Raw genomic sequence first — 19,997 nt, forward strand, 5'->3', positions numbered from 1 at the left:
TCGATAAATGGGCTATCTAACACTGAAAGAATTTTTCAAATCGGGCCAGTAGTTCCTGAGATTAGCGCGTTCAAACAAACAAACAAACAAACAAACTCTTCAGCTTTATAATATTAGTATAGATGACGGAACATCATCGTTCCTGACTTAAAACTTAATTTTTGTAGTGGCTGAGGCTTTTAAATCACTACAAAATTGGAATATTTTCGTGTTTAGGAGACCTAATATATCTTACCTCGGTAATCGTTGATGGCGACGACAAGTGTGAGGGTGGAACCTAAAGGGACGATGCCTGAGACCGGCGGCGCCCATGGACCCTTGCCTGCTTGGATCTCCATCCAACAGTCCACGTTGTCTCCTAAAAGAATAACAAAACATGATGTATGTAAAATTTACCTTTAATTCACATGCTTATTTAAATTACCTAAAGGCTTTTGCACTGCACGCCGTGTACAAATTACGTCATTACAATTTTTTTTTAATTCAATACTAGAAATCTTAATTACTACCAATAAATATTTTTGGCTCAATATTTAAATAAACCAATCAAGAGGTGTTATTACAGATCAAAAATGAAGCTGTTACGTGTCTGGCATTAATTTTATACAATATTTTTAAAGAATGTATAACAAAATGTAAGTCCTCACCTCTGAAATCCAACTGCACAACATCTAGATCAGCAATCACCATGGGCGGCTTAGACGCAGTCTTCTCATAGTCATTGAACCATTCACAACGTAATCTCTTGGCTTCATCCCATACTTCTAGCAGGTCCTTGTCGTACTGGACCACCACCGTGTTCTCATAGAACTGGCCGTGGAGGTCTGGAATCAAAACGAGAAAAAGTTAAAACAAAAATTGAAAATAACGTTTGCGTGGATCGACATTCAGCTACATAAAGATAAAATTTTAATTGAGCTCTAGGCATCAATTTATATTGTGAAGATATTGTTTTATTTGACATAATAACAACAAATATTTATTTATTTATGCTTTATTTATGTTTAAGTTATTAAGTAAAATGTCTTTTCTTACTTATAAGAAATTAAATATTAAAACAATAGGTGGTCTTTTCTAAATGGGTACATTCGATTTTCAGAATTTATTAAAGAGGGACTTTTATAGCAGATTTTATTGGACTACCATGTTTCCACAGTTAGTCGTTAATAACTTAAATCAATTAAACGATAATCAAAATTATACTAATTAAAACAAGATAAAGTAAATTAATAATAATTATTAAACTAACCCTAACGAGAATTTAATACGTAGCAGAAACGGAAATATTCCCAATGAAGGAAATTATACGATGTATTTGACTTTAAGTTTATGAAGGCAAATGATTAGAAATATTTTATTACGTGAGAAAATTGTGGGAACTTTATGGGATGTCTTTAAATTTTATTATCGTATATTTAATTGCATTTATAGTTTCAACTATTCAAACATATGATTAGGTTTTACAGATTTGCTGTGTGTCACGCACATAAAATTTTATGACCCACTGCTTGTGTTTAGGTAAACACTAATTAATGAACAATCAAAGTTAAAGATTTTGTTTCAAAAGTCTTTAATTCTTAAATCCTTATTATTGCTAGGGCTGTACCTACGCGGATGTACTCACGCAAAAAGTGGAAGTCGCCCGAAGAACGCGGATCGAGCCAGTGGTCGCGGGTCGACGTCACACAAGCAAAACTGACCCCTAAAGACTTCTAGCTAACTCCCTTTCAGTACAGCGATCCATTAGGACATTAATCTTCCGAGTTTACGCGCGCTTGACATATTCAGACTCTATGTCATACGGTTTAAAATCGTTTTCACATTGTCACCCGGAATACATTTCGCTTCGAGCACTTAAAGTCGAAATTACTACGTCATTGCTGGAAGGAAATACACTTGAAAGTAGTGGATTGAGGGATGGCGTCTCGGAGTCGGGATGCTGAAGAAAAATGAGCTTTATGCGCAGTGCTATGCGGTCGGGCGGGTGGCGATTCCGAGAAACAATGCGCGCGCGATGTTCGCAGAAGGAGCGGGATGCATGCGCCGTCCGTTACTCCATACTGACCATAGTGGACTCGACTAGGAATCGGCATGAGAAAAACTCACTGACTTTGTTGAAATGGGACCGATGTGCCGTAAAACTTGAATGCTGGCGATTTATTGCGAAATTGTTACGAATTACCGATAGTTACTGGGAATCTAAATGCGATACACGATCGAGTTTTACGATATATGGTAATCTGCGCCCTAACTTAGTGACGATGGGTGCTTGTGTTCACAGTAACAGAATTACGACAAACCGACTGCAATTATTGCAAGCATCTGGGAACAAGACGAGTTAGTACTTAGCACTAAACTGTAAGTTAATGATACTCTTGTCTTGGTGTTAATAAGGTATGCACGGAAGAATAAAATATTCTTAAAGAACCACATGAAGCATACATAATGTAAGGTGATTGTAGTAGAAGACATGACATGACCATTTTCATATCGAAATGGATAATGAGGCTGGTTGTAGATTACAAAATCGATTTGACAATTAACTTCAATTCGATGTTAAGTATAAATCTGCCATTAGCATTTCTATAAAAAAGCTTTTAGAAAACTCATTAACAAGATAATTTTTAATCAATAATAAAAAATAATGTTCTAAAGGTTTATGTCCCTTCATATGAAATTACACTGTAATGATTGAAACTTTATGTTTATACCGTTAAGTAGAAAGCTTGGAGGTGTTATATGGGTGCCTGGAAGTTCCCGTAATAGCTAGAAGAATATAAGGTAAAAAAATAGATAAAAGTACTGCCGATCGATTCAAGTGCTAATTGAAAAATGTATTACTTATCTAATAATGAAATAACGCTGAACAGTTTATTTGTTTATTTGTTTGAATGCCTATATAGTCACTGGAATTGCCAGTCTGAGAAAAAAAAGTATTTTAAGTATCGGAAACACACAATACAAGCAACAATGAGAAACCGAAAGTGTAAAGTAGAGTAACTGAGTAGTATAGCAATCTTAAACATTTAATTCGTGTCCCGAGGTTATTATGTAAGGAATCCTTTAAAAGTAGGCACTACTCCTTATGTCGAAGGCAAAACTCCAGTTTACGTCAAATTACACTGCAGGCCAATGCATATTAAACATTTGTCACCACTACACACTTTAATTTGATGTTCCGGTCTAAGGTCAAATTACACTTGAGGCCAAATTTATTGCAGCAGACGAGCAAATTAAATTATAGTACCGATGAATGTTCTGGGGTCAGTGGTCATAAACCTTTTAATCTGTTTTATCGGTCCATGCGTGTGGGTCGATCGGGTTTAAATCTGTTGTTCTCTTGACTTCGCTTTACGATCCTTTCAAAGTTGTTGATTTGCCGTTTAGATTTAGTTGTAAGCAGTGCTTTTATGTTGAATATACCTGGCTTATATCTGATTTTGGATCATAGGTTATAAAACCATTATTTCTGAGGATATATGTATATATTATAACTATTACTGTTATATTAATGTATTTTTATTTTCCCAATAATATTTGATCGCGTTACATATTTTGGATGTTGAAATAATTAGCTGCGTGTTTAATTATAGTCAGGGTTTACGTTATTTTAATTATAATTTAATATTTATTATAATATCTATAATTTAATTGTCCAGAAGCCGAAGTAATTTTGTTTGAAAAATGTATAGAACTTTATTAGCCAATACTTGTGTTTATTGCTTTTCACAGTCTTTTAGTAATTACTGTAAACTATTAATTTTCAGTACGAAAATTATGTGATTACAGAAATTAATCATCATTAACAAACGAATGGTAGAATATCAAATCTAATTAATTATCACTACTACTAAAATATTAACTGTGAAATCAATCAAGAGAAAAGTTATAAGTACTTTCAATCATTACTGTCTTGGCAAACAAATTAACCCAATACGGGATTCGGAAAAATAATATATATGTACATTCAAATTTTTTTCTCAAACTTAAAGAAAAGCTTCGAATTAATCGAAATACACAGTCAAAGATCAACTTCAAGTCTAGCCATAATTTTAGAAACATGCGTCTACATATTTATAACGCCATAAATCTTTAAAAGAAAATTTGAATTCATAATTTGAATCGTCAAACTGCTTTAATATGACAATAAATTAAACCTTATAGAAATTCGTATATATTTAAAGATTAGATTTACATTCGTTAAAAAACAGTAAAACAAATATATTATTATGCTAACTGAAACAATGGCTTTTTATCTAAATCTGAAATGACTTTCATTCAACTACATTTTGTGGCAGAAGGGTACCTTTTATATTTTAATTATGCGCTAACTAAATACCTATTACACTGTCAAAGATCTTCGAAAATGACAGCCGGGACCCACAATTTAACGTGCCTTCCGAAACACGGAGGAACTCGATATGTGTAAGATGGTCACCCATCCACAGAATAACTTCGGCAAGCATAGCTTGACCTCAGAGATCGATCCGCGCGGCTGTTGTTAACTAAGCCACGAGCCTTTGTATTTTAACCGAGAAATTTAATTGAAACTAAATCATTCCATTGATTGCTTACTTCATTTTTTATACAAAATAGCCTAATAATTAGCGTGGTCATAAGATGTATACAACGCAAAAAACTATATATTTTGAAAACTCTACTCTGTGAGAAAGTTGTAAGTGAATGACATGTTTATAGTATATACGTCAAAATTAGCGACGTTTCGTTAATTAGACATAGGTTGTAAACGTTTTAGCGAACAATACGATTGTTTTGTACTTCAGTTTCGTAGTCCGAAGGTATTTTTTTATTAGCTCTGTGCTATGAGACTGTTGTTTTAATTTTATCTGCCAGTTTTATGTATGTACTTGTAAGTTTCCGTAAGTACTTGGGAAATAAGTTTGTTTTAAATTAAAGGCTAGTTACTTGAGCTTTGGACAAAGTAATTTCGTAGTTTTTTATGATTTGGATATTGCACGAAGAAAATAAAATTAGTAAAATTTTCTTTGATTTGTCCAAATAAAAGAAAATTGTTGCTCTTTTGCCAAGGATGTTATCACTTTGTATTTTTCCATTTCAAGTAAATACTAGATTCAATGTCAAAGCACTAATGATGAAAGTAAAGCCAACAAAGCTAGTTATAAACAGGAACGGTTCGTTTTTATTAATATACTGCATGTTGGTTTAAAGTTTAAAAGCAGCACAAAACCTACCACAGAAATGAACTACTGAACTAAATAATATAATCGGCGTAAACAAAAATAGTGTACCTTACCGTTATAAAGACTAAAAATAGTAAACATTTAAAACACCATGCAGTACTCCAATTCACATAGAAAACTCTTAAGGACGTGCATGAAGAATCACAGAACGATAAACGATAAATCGATTTGTTTAAACGATTTATTATATCGAGTAATTGCGCAAGTTCGCATCATTAGGTATCGGATATATTTATTGATTTCACGCCACCGCTCACGGTCTATTTATTCTTAACTGACCGAGACGGGTTAATTATTTCTACAATGTGGATTTTAGTTGTGAACTTTGCGTTTCTTGTAATTGATCCTTTTGGTTTGTTTGTTTTGTAGTAAAAGTTGTTTGCGAGACATTTAAAGTTTTTTGTCGGTATGTGTTTGGATTTTAAAATCTATTTTTTTCGGTAATAAACAATATTCTGCTATAAAATCAAAAACATCAAAGCTTTTCATAAACAATAATAATTATAAGAAAATATAATGACACAATTATTCTTCAAAATTTTATAATCTATGTGAGTAAACCACACAGGTGACCTCTATAATGTCATTTTTGATGAACAAATTAGCGAAAAACATAACTTTCTAAGTAATCCATTAAAATCATCGCATTAAAATTTGAAAACAGTAGTACTCACCTGGTTTGGTCCCACACTTGGCGTACGCGATTCTAAACGAGAAGTAAGTCTGGCCCGTGGACGGCGGCACGTACACACACCGCGGGTCACCGTGCTGACCTGAGGACATACACAACATTACATGTCTGAATGAGCTGTTATATTTCTTTGTAACTACCTATGAACCGTGGTAGTAAGTGTGGTCAGTAGCGCAATTCTGTACATTTGGTACTTTCGAATATCGAGAGTTAGACATTTAAAATGTACCGCCAAAATAATTTCTACAACGTCCGCTGGAGGCGCTGATGAAATTTTCATACAACAATTTTCGATAGCTAGCCAGTTGTCGATACACGATAGTTGTAGAGAATAGGGCTACGGGAGATCGATTCTTAAATTAAAAGACATCGTACAAGTAGATATGTCGAACCAAAAATATCAAAGATTTTGTATGAAGAAAATTCTCGGTCAAATTTGGAGTAACCATTGGTCCTGCGCCTAATTTTTCGTTTCAGACGTTTACATCTTGCTAAAAGATGCGCGACATTCTACACTATCTAAATTCTTTACATTTAAAATTACATACTAAAAATAGTTCTTGCGGAACACGCTAGGTGCGCTGATCAGATTTTCACGCGACATTTCTTCTATAACTGCTCAGTTGACAGTCGTAGAAAATTGCTCTTCAGATCTAGTATAATTCGCCTTTACTGTACTTAGCTATCATAATGACCTACTTTACGTCCCTATTAACAAATAGAAAGCGGTACTACATACAATTAAAAGCTTGTGTTTATGTTAATTGCTAATTATTCGAGTACACTCCACGCATTACACCGTAATGTTCATTTACTTAGTAGATAGAGTAATTAGAAGGGAAAAATATGTACCTAATTACATTGATCGCGATTTTTGTACTATGCAAATACAAAACACTACTTAATAAAATTACGGCAGCAGCAATAAAAATTGAGATAATAATACTGGATCTCCTTAATTAGTTCATTTTAAATATATATACCTTTAACTCTGAAAACGCAAACCCTTATGAAGTACCCATAGTCAGTAAACGGCGCCCTAAATACTGTAAACTTACTATTTCCTTAAAATTTGAAGGAGTCATATAATATGGCAAGCAGCTAGATGAAAATTGTTAAATAAATAAATAAATTTAACCCATTAATGCACCACCTCCCGGCAAGGATCTCCTCCCGTAATGAGAGAGGGGCTAATAGTTATTGTTAGTTTAAATAAAATACTGAATTACTTAATTCCTAGAGCAAAATATGCATACTTTCGAAGTGTCGAAACAAAGAGCTTTCTACCCGGTTGTTACATTTTTGTCACATCCAGACGCAATATTCTTTTATTCCAAGATAAGCACGCGACGGAATGCCGTACATCACGTTACAGACCGCAAAACTATCCGCTATTTTAATCTTCCTACATAAATTGTATCGTAAAAATAACAGTGAAATAAGTAGTTTGAACTTGCTACTTTATGTCTAGATCTTGTGATGTCTGGAGGCTTTCAAGATGTCGATCGTGGAAAAAAACGAAGTGCATGGACCAGTGATCTGATTCTCATTCTCAGTTATATTGAGAATGGACTTTATGAACTATGGTTTGCGATATACGAACAATATTCTAACATTTGGTCTTTTTGTTGGGAAATATCCGAATAATATACAAATAAAAAATATTTGAATAATATTAAAAAAAAAAAATCGGTTACAGGTTATGAAATTTGGGGAGAAGCTGATTCTTTAGTATTAACGAAAGTAATGATTTTCTGATTGTTTGGTCTGGCGCTAATCTTAAATTAATGTTAAAACAAATTATATTCGAATTTTTAGTTTGGCTGTGTAAAATAACTAGCATCTTATTATAATGAAAGGCTTGTTTTAAATTTACGACTCGCTACATAAAGAACAAATAAAATATGGACACTTGACATATTTCTCCGTACAGTTGTATAATTTAACGAAGTGTTGTATAATTTAATTTTACACGCATCTAAAAACACTGAGCATTCACATGCAAATATGGAACAGATAGGTATTCACGCATTTACATTATTTTATAGCAATTCTTAGCACTTGCATGACATAGCATCTATAGGTGTTTTATATTTAAAAGTCTATGGCCGTATTGAAATATTCGCGAAATTTAAATGTACGTGACAACTTAAAAATTACGATTTACGACATACTTTATGGGTTTTGTATAAAGTGTTGATTTAGACAGATTTTGTAATATTACTTATCACTTTATTTTTATCTAATAGTATTTACTGTAAGTACTTACGTTATAATATTACGATTGCGAAATTAATTGAAATATTTGTTAAGATTATAATTATATTACGTATTAACATTTTACTAATAGTTTTCTGGAGAAAGTAAAAAATAATTGCAATATTCAATCTTATTAGGCCTTTATTACTACTCTATTCGATAATAAAAAATATTAATAGAAAACCCACAGCAACATTTTTACAATCAAAATTAGGTAATTGAGAACACAACCTTAGCATAAAATAAATTAATCAAAACCAATGTAAACCGAATTAAATGAATCCAAAGTAGTGTATAACAGTAAATAGCGAACTAAAAGCTTGTGTAACTAGAGCGTGCGTTATTAATAATTCACTAAGTATGTATCCGTCATAATTGTGAGTGAAACCTTAGCAATTACTCACTACAATTAGTGCAGGTCTGAATACTCGCGTTTCTAACATTTTCCTTCTATCTGCTTGTCACTGGGCTGTAGTCTCAGTGTGCTTAGGTCTTAGGCCGCACCTAGACGGTCAAGAATATTGTTTGCACAATTGACCATTTCAGGTTTATATTGTGCAAAAAAAAATTAGCAGTTTCGATACAAAGTTATGTTTCATTTGATTAATATTATTGAACGTCTAGGGGCTCTACTTGCTTAAGACATTAGTTAAGGAACTTGTCCGATTGATAGATTATAGCGAACGGTTTTATCATAATTCATAATGGTTTTATTGATTCATATCATGCACCCTAAATGGGATTCTTATTCGTTAGAAAGTGCCACTTTGGTTATAATTATATGTAAACTGCCTCTGTGGCGCGGTCGGTATTATATGCGACTGCGGTGCGAGAGGTCTCGGGTTCGAATCCTGGGTCGGGCCAAAAAGTCTTTTCTGAGATTTTCTGTTAAAGAATTTCTTAGAGATTGCCCGGAGTTAGGAAGTTGAGGTCGAAGACCTCCGTGCCTCGGAGAGCACGTTAAGCCGTCGGTCCTGCGCCTGACCTCTCACTGGTCGTGTCGGTTATCCGTCCCACCAAACTATGAGAGTGATGGAATAGAGAGTGTACCTGTGTATTGTACACACACTTGGACACTGTAAACAAAGTCCTGCACAGATGGGCAGTTTCAATGAAACTGACCGCCGTAGCCGTATGTCGGCTAGGAGGACATTATATGTAAAATGACAAATACATATGTGTGTATGATAATTAATGTAACTCTTGAGATTAGATTACCAAAACAGTTAGAATTACGTTTCCTACTAACTATCTTCACTATACATACCATGTCACTTTTCCATTCTATAAAGTCAGCATGAAATCATGACAACACACATTATTTAGTAGCACACATACCATCTTCCTTAAAAAATAATACCCAATGAAATGTCTACATACCTTTTGATGAGACGATACCCTCGAAAGGGTGTGAGAAGGTAAGGTGTACGTCCATGTGGTCCTTCCCGCACATAACTTCTAGTGACTGTATGACTGGCATGCCGTCCGGCCTCTCCATGGGCCATAGTTCGCCCGCTCGTACCCGCGTCTGTAGGACAAATTACTTACATTTAGATATCAAAATATTTCAAAATTTACTTAGTTTACAAACCGTACTAGCTGAAGTATTTTGTGCACCCTTCGATGGACGTACTTAGATTTCTTGCTATTTTTTTGTCTTAGTTTTGCAGATTAATCATTGATATGTCAATTTAGAGTCTAAACATTATTTAAGTTAAATTTGATTAAGAGTATTTAAATAAAATGTGACTGATTCTGAAGCGTTATTGCTCTATCGCTTTCGACAATCGACAAGCGGCCAGCCAGATTTTGAGAATTTTATCTGACCCACGCCTCTAGCGGAAGCCGGGGAAAATATTTTTGAAGTACCTAAAATGACATTTTAAATGTCAAACTCTCAATACTCCATACTAGCGATAACGTAGGCAATTCCGCAACTGCTGAAATAACAATTCTGTAGCCGTTTTAGGTACGCAAGACATAAAAATTCCTTGTATATTAAAAACAAAGTCAATTATAGCACTTTATAAGGCACTCAAGTTAATAATTAGATACATGTACACTCGAACATTACCGATTCCAAATACGGAGCTGTTGCTGTAATTGAACGACTCATAAACCTTTATAAAACAACATTTCACACATTTATTTATCTCCATTCTGCATCTAAGTTTTACGAACTACGAATTCTTGGTACACAATCTATGTTCGCCATACGAGGTAACAAAACACGAAACAATAACATTTTCCGTCAACATCAATTAAGAGCTTTATGTAAAAAGAGAATAATTATTCCTTTCTTAGATACAAACTAACATCACAGTTCACAATCATTACTACAGCCTTAATACAGATGCAACAAGGTTCATTATTGTGTGGCAAATTAATTTTAAAAGGCAAATGTAACAAAGTATTTCCTGTACAGTTCCCAACGAGATGCAGACGGTAACGAGAGGTTTCTGCGAAGAACAGTGTAAACATAATAAATGGGCAAAGAATAATTTTTGAACGGTACGCTTACGCCAAAATTGGATGATTGGTGACTTGGCGCATGATGTAAGGCAAAGAGTGGTATTTTAAACAGATGAGACATGAAAGTGAACAAAATTAAATGGGCTACAAAAATGATTGTAAGAATATATGTTATTGTAGTTTTGCTTAAAATATATATTTTTAATATTCTTTTAGTTGTCCTACTAATACTTCTAATTCATTCTGTGCATTTTATCCTATTTATTTGCTAAAATTATAAGTCTAACTTCAGCAGTCTAAAATTGTTTGTACACATAAAACTTTAAATATTTTTTGATCGGACATTGCTGTCTCTCTTATAATTTCTAGGTTACCTTTCCCAGGGACCAAACAAACTGGCGGTAGAGTACTTATATCCCGTGAAAGTATTTTATCAATGTATCTATCACAACGGTGACGAGAAAAGAATTTCCCTACATTACGATGAATAACAAAAAGTGTACACGCTCTATTAAACTCTCACATTAATGAGCTGTTTGTAAAGCACTATTCAATGACGACGTATTCAATTATCTGATTTATTAGCTAATGTTGAGTTCGCTGCAGTGTTTTATTGATTCACGACTAGACGAGACAGTGCGACTAGCAACACGCCAACTTTATCTAAAACAATTTTAGACATTTTAATCGTCGTATAGTCAATGAGATCGGAAGCAATCACAAAAAACACTTCGTAGACAACCTCGTGGGATTAGGAAGAGAAATTTACAAATAGAACAAAGCAATCGTGTTAAATCCTCTTTCCTTCTTGTCAGTAGTTCCATCATTGAAGATAAATCAACGACATAATAATATACCTCATCTGCAATTGACTTCATTCGCTAATCTATGTACAAAAACGATTTGATGAATCGCGAGCGCACGTTCCAGGAACACCGGCGCAAGCGCATTTCGTTCCCACGCGTCAACAAGGAATTCGCAAAACGAGATAGACATATCCACAAACCGATAAGAGGGAAAGAGAGAGCACCATTAAGATTTTTGAGTAACTCGTAATTTACATTTTTGCGTACTTGTGCCTTTTCAAAATTCAACACTTGTGGTTTTAATTTCGTTCTTTGGTGATGTTATTCCTTGTAATTATGATAAAATAAGGAAAAGAGGAATAATTTAGTTGTTGTCGAATATTTTAATATTAACCCATTATAAAAAAAGAAAACGGATGAAAAGACAGCATGCTGTACATAAAATTGTCTTGTACTTTTTGAACAGAATTTTTAATATTAAAAATTATTTTACATGAATAAAAATTTACTTTCACAACAGACGTAAGGACCTTCAATTTAATTAAAGATTAAATACAGTGCATTTGATAAATGAGTATTGATCCAAATATACAAATTTCTCTTGCAGTAAATGTTAATGATGTTGTCTGCTAGTTTATAGCGTATGCATTAGATTCACCTATAAGTGAAAGTGATGATAAATTTCATATAGTATAATTAAATTAATTAAGAATACAGATCTGTTAGTACAAGTAACCGTAAAAGTCAATAAATGTTTTGGAAGAACATTATATTCTTCATTCCATTCGACATTCCATATAAAAAAAGAGCTACGGATGTTGCATCATATAGATTTTTTATAGATACAGATATCGTAAATGATCTATACTAGTAATTAACCACTCTAATTTTAAAATGTAAAGAAGCCTTTAATAGCTGAATATTGAAACATTTCATAATATTTTGAATTCCCTTTTTGTTTGCTCGTGTTATCATGATGACGTGTACATTGTTTTAAGGCATATTTTAAATCTTGTATTGTATTTTTATTACGCGTTCCTGGAAGTTTGGCCGGAAGCCAACCGAGGGGACTGGAAGTCTAGGGGAGAGGCCTTTGCTCAGCAGTGGGACACAGAAATAGGCTAGATAAAAAAAAAGAACATTGTATTTTGAAGTAAATGCAATTTTACTGAGTGTCTTAGTCTGAGTATCTCTTTCATATCCGATTGTACTCTTCTTCCAGCTATTAAAATATTTGGTAACATTGTAGATTAACCTGTATGTTGTGTTGTGAGCCTGCTGGATTCAGAATAGAAATATTAATTTGAAATTATTTCCAACAAGGATAAGTGGGATATCAAAATATAAAAACTCAGATATTCTTTAACTGCATTAAGTTTCTCGGATAAACCTCTCTAATTCTAATAAATCCTAACATCCATTTTAGTGCATTTAATTCAAAGACCTATCAAGTTCTAATCTCTTCAACAGCCATTCGACTCGTATAATTACATTTGATGTTCGACAAATCACAGCCCAATAACCAGATAATAATGAAATTACCGACATTTCATTGCGCTTGGTAAGAAAGTGGGCCAGAAATGCGTGTTTCTAAGTGGATACATGTGGCTTAGTGCGTGAGATAAAATGCCTGTTAGATCGGAATTACATGTGTTATACACACGCCACGATAATACGGTAGTAATAAGGATCTTTTAGTAATATACCGTGACTAGGAAAAAGTCATTACGCGTTTCTTATTGACGTAGTTTAGATAGAATTGTTTACAAATTGTAATGAGATTATACGGTTTAAAAAAGTAGAGAACGATCTAATAAGTAAATAGAAACTACCAAAATATTATCTAGTCTCTTTAAAATACGATAAAGAGGAAAATAATGATGGTCAGTTTACTTAGAGGCTTCATTTGAACTGATTTACGTTAACAAGCGTTTTTTTCATATGAGTTTTAACGCTATCGAATTGATAAACTACCGCTTAACGTACCTCAAGAAACCGGGGGTTAGTCATTCATTTATATTAAATCATTATTTAAATAAACCTTTCCTAAATCAAACTTAATATCGAAATGTATTTCAACAGTGAATAGTTTTATGACTGTTTTAAACAAAGACGTGGATTTACTATTACAAAAGGAAGGAAATCTTAATAGGATAAAATACAAATTTCACCCATTAACCGTAATCTAGTTATCCGTTCATCAGTATAATACAATATCAGAAATATTGTATAGAAAGAGCATTAAATGTGTTAGAGAAAATAATAGGATCGGCGGCGATACACGCTCTTAATAACACCTTTGAGGTTCAAGCGATACATCGGTAAAGATGCGTACACACACTAGTTTATTACGAACATAATACTTTGTAAGGAATAACAGCAACCTGTGATACTATTTTACCCGCCTAGAGATTGAATACTAAAATATTCTTTCCTAGGGGTGCCTACATCATAAAAGGCAACCCTTGTTCAAATTTCATGTATCTAACATCGATAGTTTAGGCTGCGCAGTAATTATCATAAAGTTAGTCAAGGTAAAGAATTTTGTATAATATATACCTATGTCGCAGTAAGAAAGATGAAGCCGTACTATAGTTATATCCCTTGGGATATAATTATATGTCGTAACATAGTTATAATGAGAGTTTGAAGATGTCGCCGGAGCCCGTATAGATTGTTTCTAATACAAACCATAAAGCAGTTATAAAACAAAATATGTTAGTGTTGTAGTTATTTACACGATGAAAATGACGCTAGCATAGCCAGCGGTATTTGTTTTTAGATTTATGGAAGTCACGAGATAAACAGCGCGAGAAAAGTAGAATATATCAAAGATACAAAAAGTTATGACAATAAGATTAATAATTGTAACTTAATTGCCTTACATGACATTTATTACGACAATAATGGTCGTAAGAAAGGAAGGAAACTGCATATTAATAGTTATTGATAGTAATTTTATGAGAGCAATAAGCGTGAATTAGTGCTTAGCTATATTAACAACTAGATACAATTATAAACTAGATTCAGAAATACAAAAAAGTGCTAATTTATCTTCCTAGATTGCTTTTGCAGAAACAAGTGCAAATAAAGATAAACGTGTTTTCACATCTTACACCTTTTTAGCTCTGCATTACCCGAAAGTGCAGAATGCCTCTGTCGTGAACTCGGTCTTTTACATCCATGTCCCATATATCCACGAAATATCACCATTAAAGTTTAATTTTATTATAATTTCATAGATCTGTAAGATTGATCATGTTGTGAACGCGCCTTTACAAGGATAATGGGACTAGCAATCATAATGGAATCCGTTTTTTATACATTCGATTTAAAAGATGATCATAATACAAAAGGGTTTTAATAATTGCTTCTAATATTAATCATAGTTATTTTACCATTACAATTTATGAGTCGGTAATAACCTGAGTTGCGCTACTTCTATAGAATACACTCTACTAATAAGAGTTTAATGTATGACGTAAATCAGAACGATTTAGTTAAAATCTTTGTGAGGAGAAGAACATAATATCGACTATAGAGACTATGTTGAACTTTTATGATTAAAAATAGCAGTCTAGTGGGTTTTCACATTTTATTATTAGAATATGGGTGCTCATAGGTGCTACACAAATGATTTTGTCAAGTTTGTTCAACAGACTTTTGTCGGTAATATGGTCATGAAAAAATAACAAGACATTTTCTCGTCTTCCTTTCAAATTCGAATAAAAAATTAGAACTCTGACTTGAAATCTAGAGCTCAAGTTGAAAAAAGAAAATTTACGTCAAATCAAACATCAACATTCCGATTTTCAAAAAATATTTGTTATTTTTTCTCTGTCCATCCAGCCAGTAACCAAGACTAAAGAGTAAAAAAAACGAATAATCACCCTTCTTAATAACCGAACAGCGTCAAGCGATTTCAAATTACCATAATAACATTGTACGTTGCGGTCGACATAATTTCTATGTGGTAGGAGAAAATCTTGTTAATTCAATTTGTTTTTCTATTATTCTCTAATGTTCAGTTGTTGACGGACACGCGACTACATATGTGAATGAAATAGTGATGGGAACATCGGGATTATAAAATATTGTTGCTATATTGGTGTTTGTTTAGTCATTTTTATTATACTGAATGTGAAATCTTAAATATAATGATCTGGTTTAATTTTATATTAAGGTATTAAAGCATTGGTAATTCTTTATTTGTAAACCGAATTGATGAACCAAAGTACTAGTGCCTTAGCTGAAAAGCCACTATGTACTCTTGATCTATGTAAAATTTGTCTTACTTAAAAGTGGCCAAGTTAATTAAAATCTAATGGAGCTAGTAAGATTTATTTGAGCTTTTTTCACAAACAAAACAAAAGAATGCTTCTGTATTTTGTTTAGAAGCATAAAGAAATGTTGCACTGAAACTAAAACATGTTAAGAGATTATGCTATGATCGACGTTTCCAGAGCACTGCGTAGACCAGCAATTATTGTGATCATGATTAATAGCAGTGCTGTTATTACGTTATTGACAAATTAAATTATCAAGTAATTATATGCACATAGTGTGTGCATGCGCGTAATTGTGTTATAGAGACACGTTGTACTAGACTAGTGGTATACTATAGTCCAACAACTTAGTAAAGCCTTGCATGCAAGTTTGACGACTTATGCAGTATGTATTTTAAAATGATAATATCTTATTATTACTTAGATACTTAGATACATCTAACTGGATATTAGTATTGTGTTGTTTACTTTCAATTACTTCTAAAATTGTATATCGAATAAAAACATTTATTTTTAAAAGAAATAATGATCAATTAACAATAAATACAAAATAGGTGCCAAAGACAGTTAAAAAATTTATCCACTTACTTTTACAAAGCATTACAACTCGCTTGTATCAAAACAAATGATGCCATTATATTCCCTACAATATATATAAATCGTACATCTCTAACAACCAATTAAAATGCATACTTTTCCGAAAAAATACTAAAACAAACAATAAATATAAAACTCGACTAATTGCCGAGTGTTTCCCATCACTACGACGCGTGCACGGCATTACGGTAATGGTGTATAGAAAATATACAGTAATCAGTAGTTGCTATCGACAGTCATTACAACTAACAGATGTGTACCATTAGATACACGTTTCTTTTTGTGAAACTGCCCGTTAGTTTTGTTACCGGAAAATCTTGGGATTTAGATCGAATATTGTTGGACGAGAAAATCTTTGACCTAGTTATAGTATATAGAACTATAATTTTTACGATCGCCTCAAATAAGTATCAATAAACAATCCCCATTCTATGGAGTACTACAAAAGAACTCTCTTTCTTTTTTTAACCCTTTACTGTATCATCGCTGGACGAGGGTATCCCCGTAAACGAGGGTAAGGGGTTAGGCCTTAAGTCCACCAGACTGGCCAAGTGCGAGTTAAGGACTTGCTCTAAGGTTTCAGGCATATTATTTCAGAGGCAGCCTGCAGCAGGAGTTGATCACTGTATTTCATCAAAATCGGTTCAGCGGTTGAGCCTTAACAGATGTTTTATTATAATTGTGTTTTATAAGTCGGACTGCCGTTGAATTTTTAATTCTAGTGAGGAATGTACACATTAATAACTGTTATAAAACCTAATAGCTAATAGACCTTAAGGTCAAAACGAAGTATATATTCTCATAATTATTTCCTGTGTGGTATCATTGAAGCCATCTTGCAAACAAATTAACGATTTAATTCTAACATTACCACAGCTTGAACGCTAATGGTTAGTTTGCAAGATACTTGTAACAGCGGTCAGGAAAAGGATTTATTCAAAATACTGTTTATACGAGGACTAACCATTCTTTATTGCAATCTCACTGAAACGATGTGTTAATAACGGAAAAAGTACTGAATACAACAATCATTTAACACATCAAGCCAGTTATATGTATACAAAGGTAGAGGTGTAAATACATCCGGACCACGTTTCGCCTATAACGATGTCAGTCTCATATAATAGGCTAAAATCTATAGCCCTTACCGGGCACGTTACCAAACTCCGGGCTACTATTGAGAAATATTCTAATACAAATTAGTTAAAAACAATAGTAATTTGTCCGACGTGGGAATCGAACTCGAGGCCTCATTATCAGCAATTAAATAAACTACCGACCGCACAACAAATAGATCGTGTGTAAGTTGTCCAATGGTATATTTAATAACATTAAATATTGTTAAAAAGTCACAAATGGCACAATATACTGACTGCTACTACTGTCCGCCGTTATAGGGCTTATTGTAACAAGTTACATTACGCCAACGCAAACGCAATTTGCTCCACAGCGGTTTAGAACTCTACTGTACTCGCGAACGCTTCCAGGCTGTGTAGGTCCCGCTTAAAGCAAATGTTGTGCATTACTGGCTACACTTACACTAAGTTCAAAAGGTTAAAGCAAGACAAGTAATGATTACGTAATTATTTATATTTATCGTTATGCATTAATCAGTTTATACGAATATTTATGATTTGACGCGGAATTGTTGAGTAGTTATCTTATTGCGAGATTTGCTGAGAATTTAGCTGTATCTTTATATATATAATTCTTCTGTAAGTGTGTATGTCACTGAACTTCTCTTGAACGACTGGACCGATTTTGATGAATTTTTTTGTGTGTGTTCAAGGGGATCTGAGAATGGTTTAGATTCAAAATTTTGTCCGCTGGACAATGTTTTTTTTATTGAATTTTTATGGCAAAACAACGTTTGCCGGGTCAGCTAGTGTTAATAGAATAATTTAGTATTTTCGTAGTGTTAAGTATATTTATGAAAGGCAGACCTTACAACAATGGGGAAAGGGAAGGAAGATAGCGAGAAATGCGGACATGTTTTCGTTCTATGCAGTTATCATCGGTATATGTAATGTGGGTTGTAAAAAATCTGAAATGCCTCTCTTCAATTAATTTGTATGAAACAACGTCAAATAACTATTTTCATATTTCATGATAATGAGGGTCTCAACTAAGTGAATAGGTATCTAAGAAAAAGTGATTTTTGTTACAATAGTTGTTTAATGCATATAGGAATTGTGTTCGTGTAATCCCGTATTCTATTATACAGGGTGTCCCAAAACTCAACGATAATCCATGACAGGATGAAAGGCCAAGTCATACCGGTTATAGGAAAAATAAAAAAAAAATTCCATATCACTTAGTTCAGCAATAATAGACACTTTTCAAAAAAGTTGAAATTCCACACCCTTGGTCGCATTTTCAAGTCCTGTGATCACCAATGTCACAATTTCGCTGTGTTTTTTTGAATTTCGTGATCTTAATTAAGTATGCTATTAATCGTATAACAAGTTAATGCACAAAACATTGTTAATTTAATAAAAAAAGTTAAGTTTTAGTGAGTCATCTTTCTCAAAAATATCGTAAGTCAACTTTGACGCTTCATACTGAAAAAAAAATGTACTACACTACCCTTGGCAAGTTATTTCAAAAGTTGGCGCATTTAATCAAGATTTCAAAATGGTATAACACTTGCCACTTTTCTTGCCATTAAAAATGTTATTTTTATTTGAACGAAGAGTATCCTCGCAAATGGATCGGACGCAGTGGTACAATTGTATGGCATCCTCGTTCCCGCGATCTAAATCCAGTAGATATTTTTTACTGGGAATGCATAAAAGAAAAAGTTTATTCGAAATCAATACAAAACTATCAAAATTTCGCCAAAAAATTAACACAGCGTCAGAAGAAATAAATGCAAGGAATTTGGCTTGACTGGTGAAAAAATCTTTTGTACGCCGTTGCAGAGACTGTATTCGTGCCAGAGGAAAGCAATTATTTTTAGTAAAGAGGTAATTGAGTCAGTCCATAACAAATATTTAATGTAATAAACATAATAGGTTATAATAATTAAAAAAAAAACAATGAACGAACCATCGATCTTATTTAATTATTCTCCTTAAACTAAAGTAATTCCGAATTGTCTTCCTCTAGCATGAATTCAGGCTCTGCAACGCCTTACAAGAGACCTTTGCACCAGTCAATCAAAATTCATTGCATTTATTTCCTCTGACGTTGTGTCAATTTTCTGGCTAAGTTCTGATAGATTTTGTATTGATTTCGAATAAACTTTTTCTTTTATGCATTCCCAGTAAAAAAAATCTACTGGATTTAGATCGGGGAACGAGGATGCCATAAAATTGTACCACTGCGTCCGATCCATTTGCGAGGATACTCTTCGTTCAAATAAAAATAACATTTTTAATGGCAAGAAAAGTGGCAAGTGTTATACCATTTTGAAATCTTGATTAAATGCGCCAACTTTTGAAATAACTTGCCAAGGGTAGTGTAGTACATTTTTTTTTCAGTATGAAGCGTCAAAGTTGACTAACGATATTTTTGAGAAAGATGACTCACTAAAACTTAACTTTTTTATTAAATTAACAATGTTTTGTGCATTAATTTGTTATACGATTAATAGCATACTTAATTAAGATCACGAAATTCAAAAAAACACAGCGAAATTGTGACATTGGTGATCACAGGACTC

The 19,997-nt window shown here is 33.1% G+C and overlaps 1 protein-coding gene across 1 annotated transcript in view; it reads right to left on the bottom strand.

Annotated features, from left to right (window-relative positions):
* Positions 1 to 19,997, bottom strand: part of m (zona pellucida domain-containing protein miniature) — an 83,338-nt gene that overhangs the window by 8,438 nt on the left and 54,903 nt on the right. The window contains exons 4-7 of the mRNA XM_076119973.1: positions 9,553 to 9,700; positions 5,897 to 5,995; positions 648 to 824; positions 236 to 358 (exon numbers count right to left, since the gene is read on the bottom strand). Coding sequence (XP_075976088.1) covers positions 236 to 358; positions 648 to 824; positions 5,897 to 5,995; positions 9,553 to 9,700 — 547 coding nt within the window. The remainder of the gene's footprint in view (positions 1 to 235; positions 359 to 647; positions 825 to 5,896; positions 5,996 to 9,552; positions 9,701 to 19,997) is intronic.

Source organism: Anticarsia gemmatalis, chromosome 11 (assembly GCF_050436995.1).
Source record: "Anticarsia gemmatalis isolate Benzon Research Colony breed Stoneville strain chromosome 11, ilAntGemm2 primary, whole genome shotgun sequence".
Classification (NCBI taxonomy): Eukaryota; Metazoa; Arthropoda; class Insecta; order Lepidoptera; family Erebidae; genus Anticarsia; species Anticarsia gemmatalis.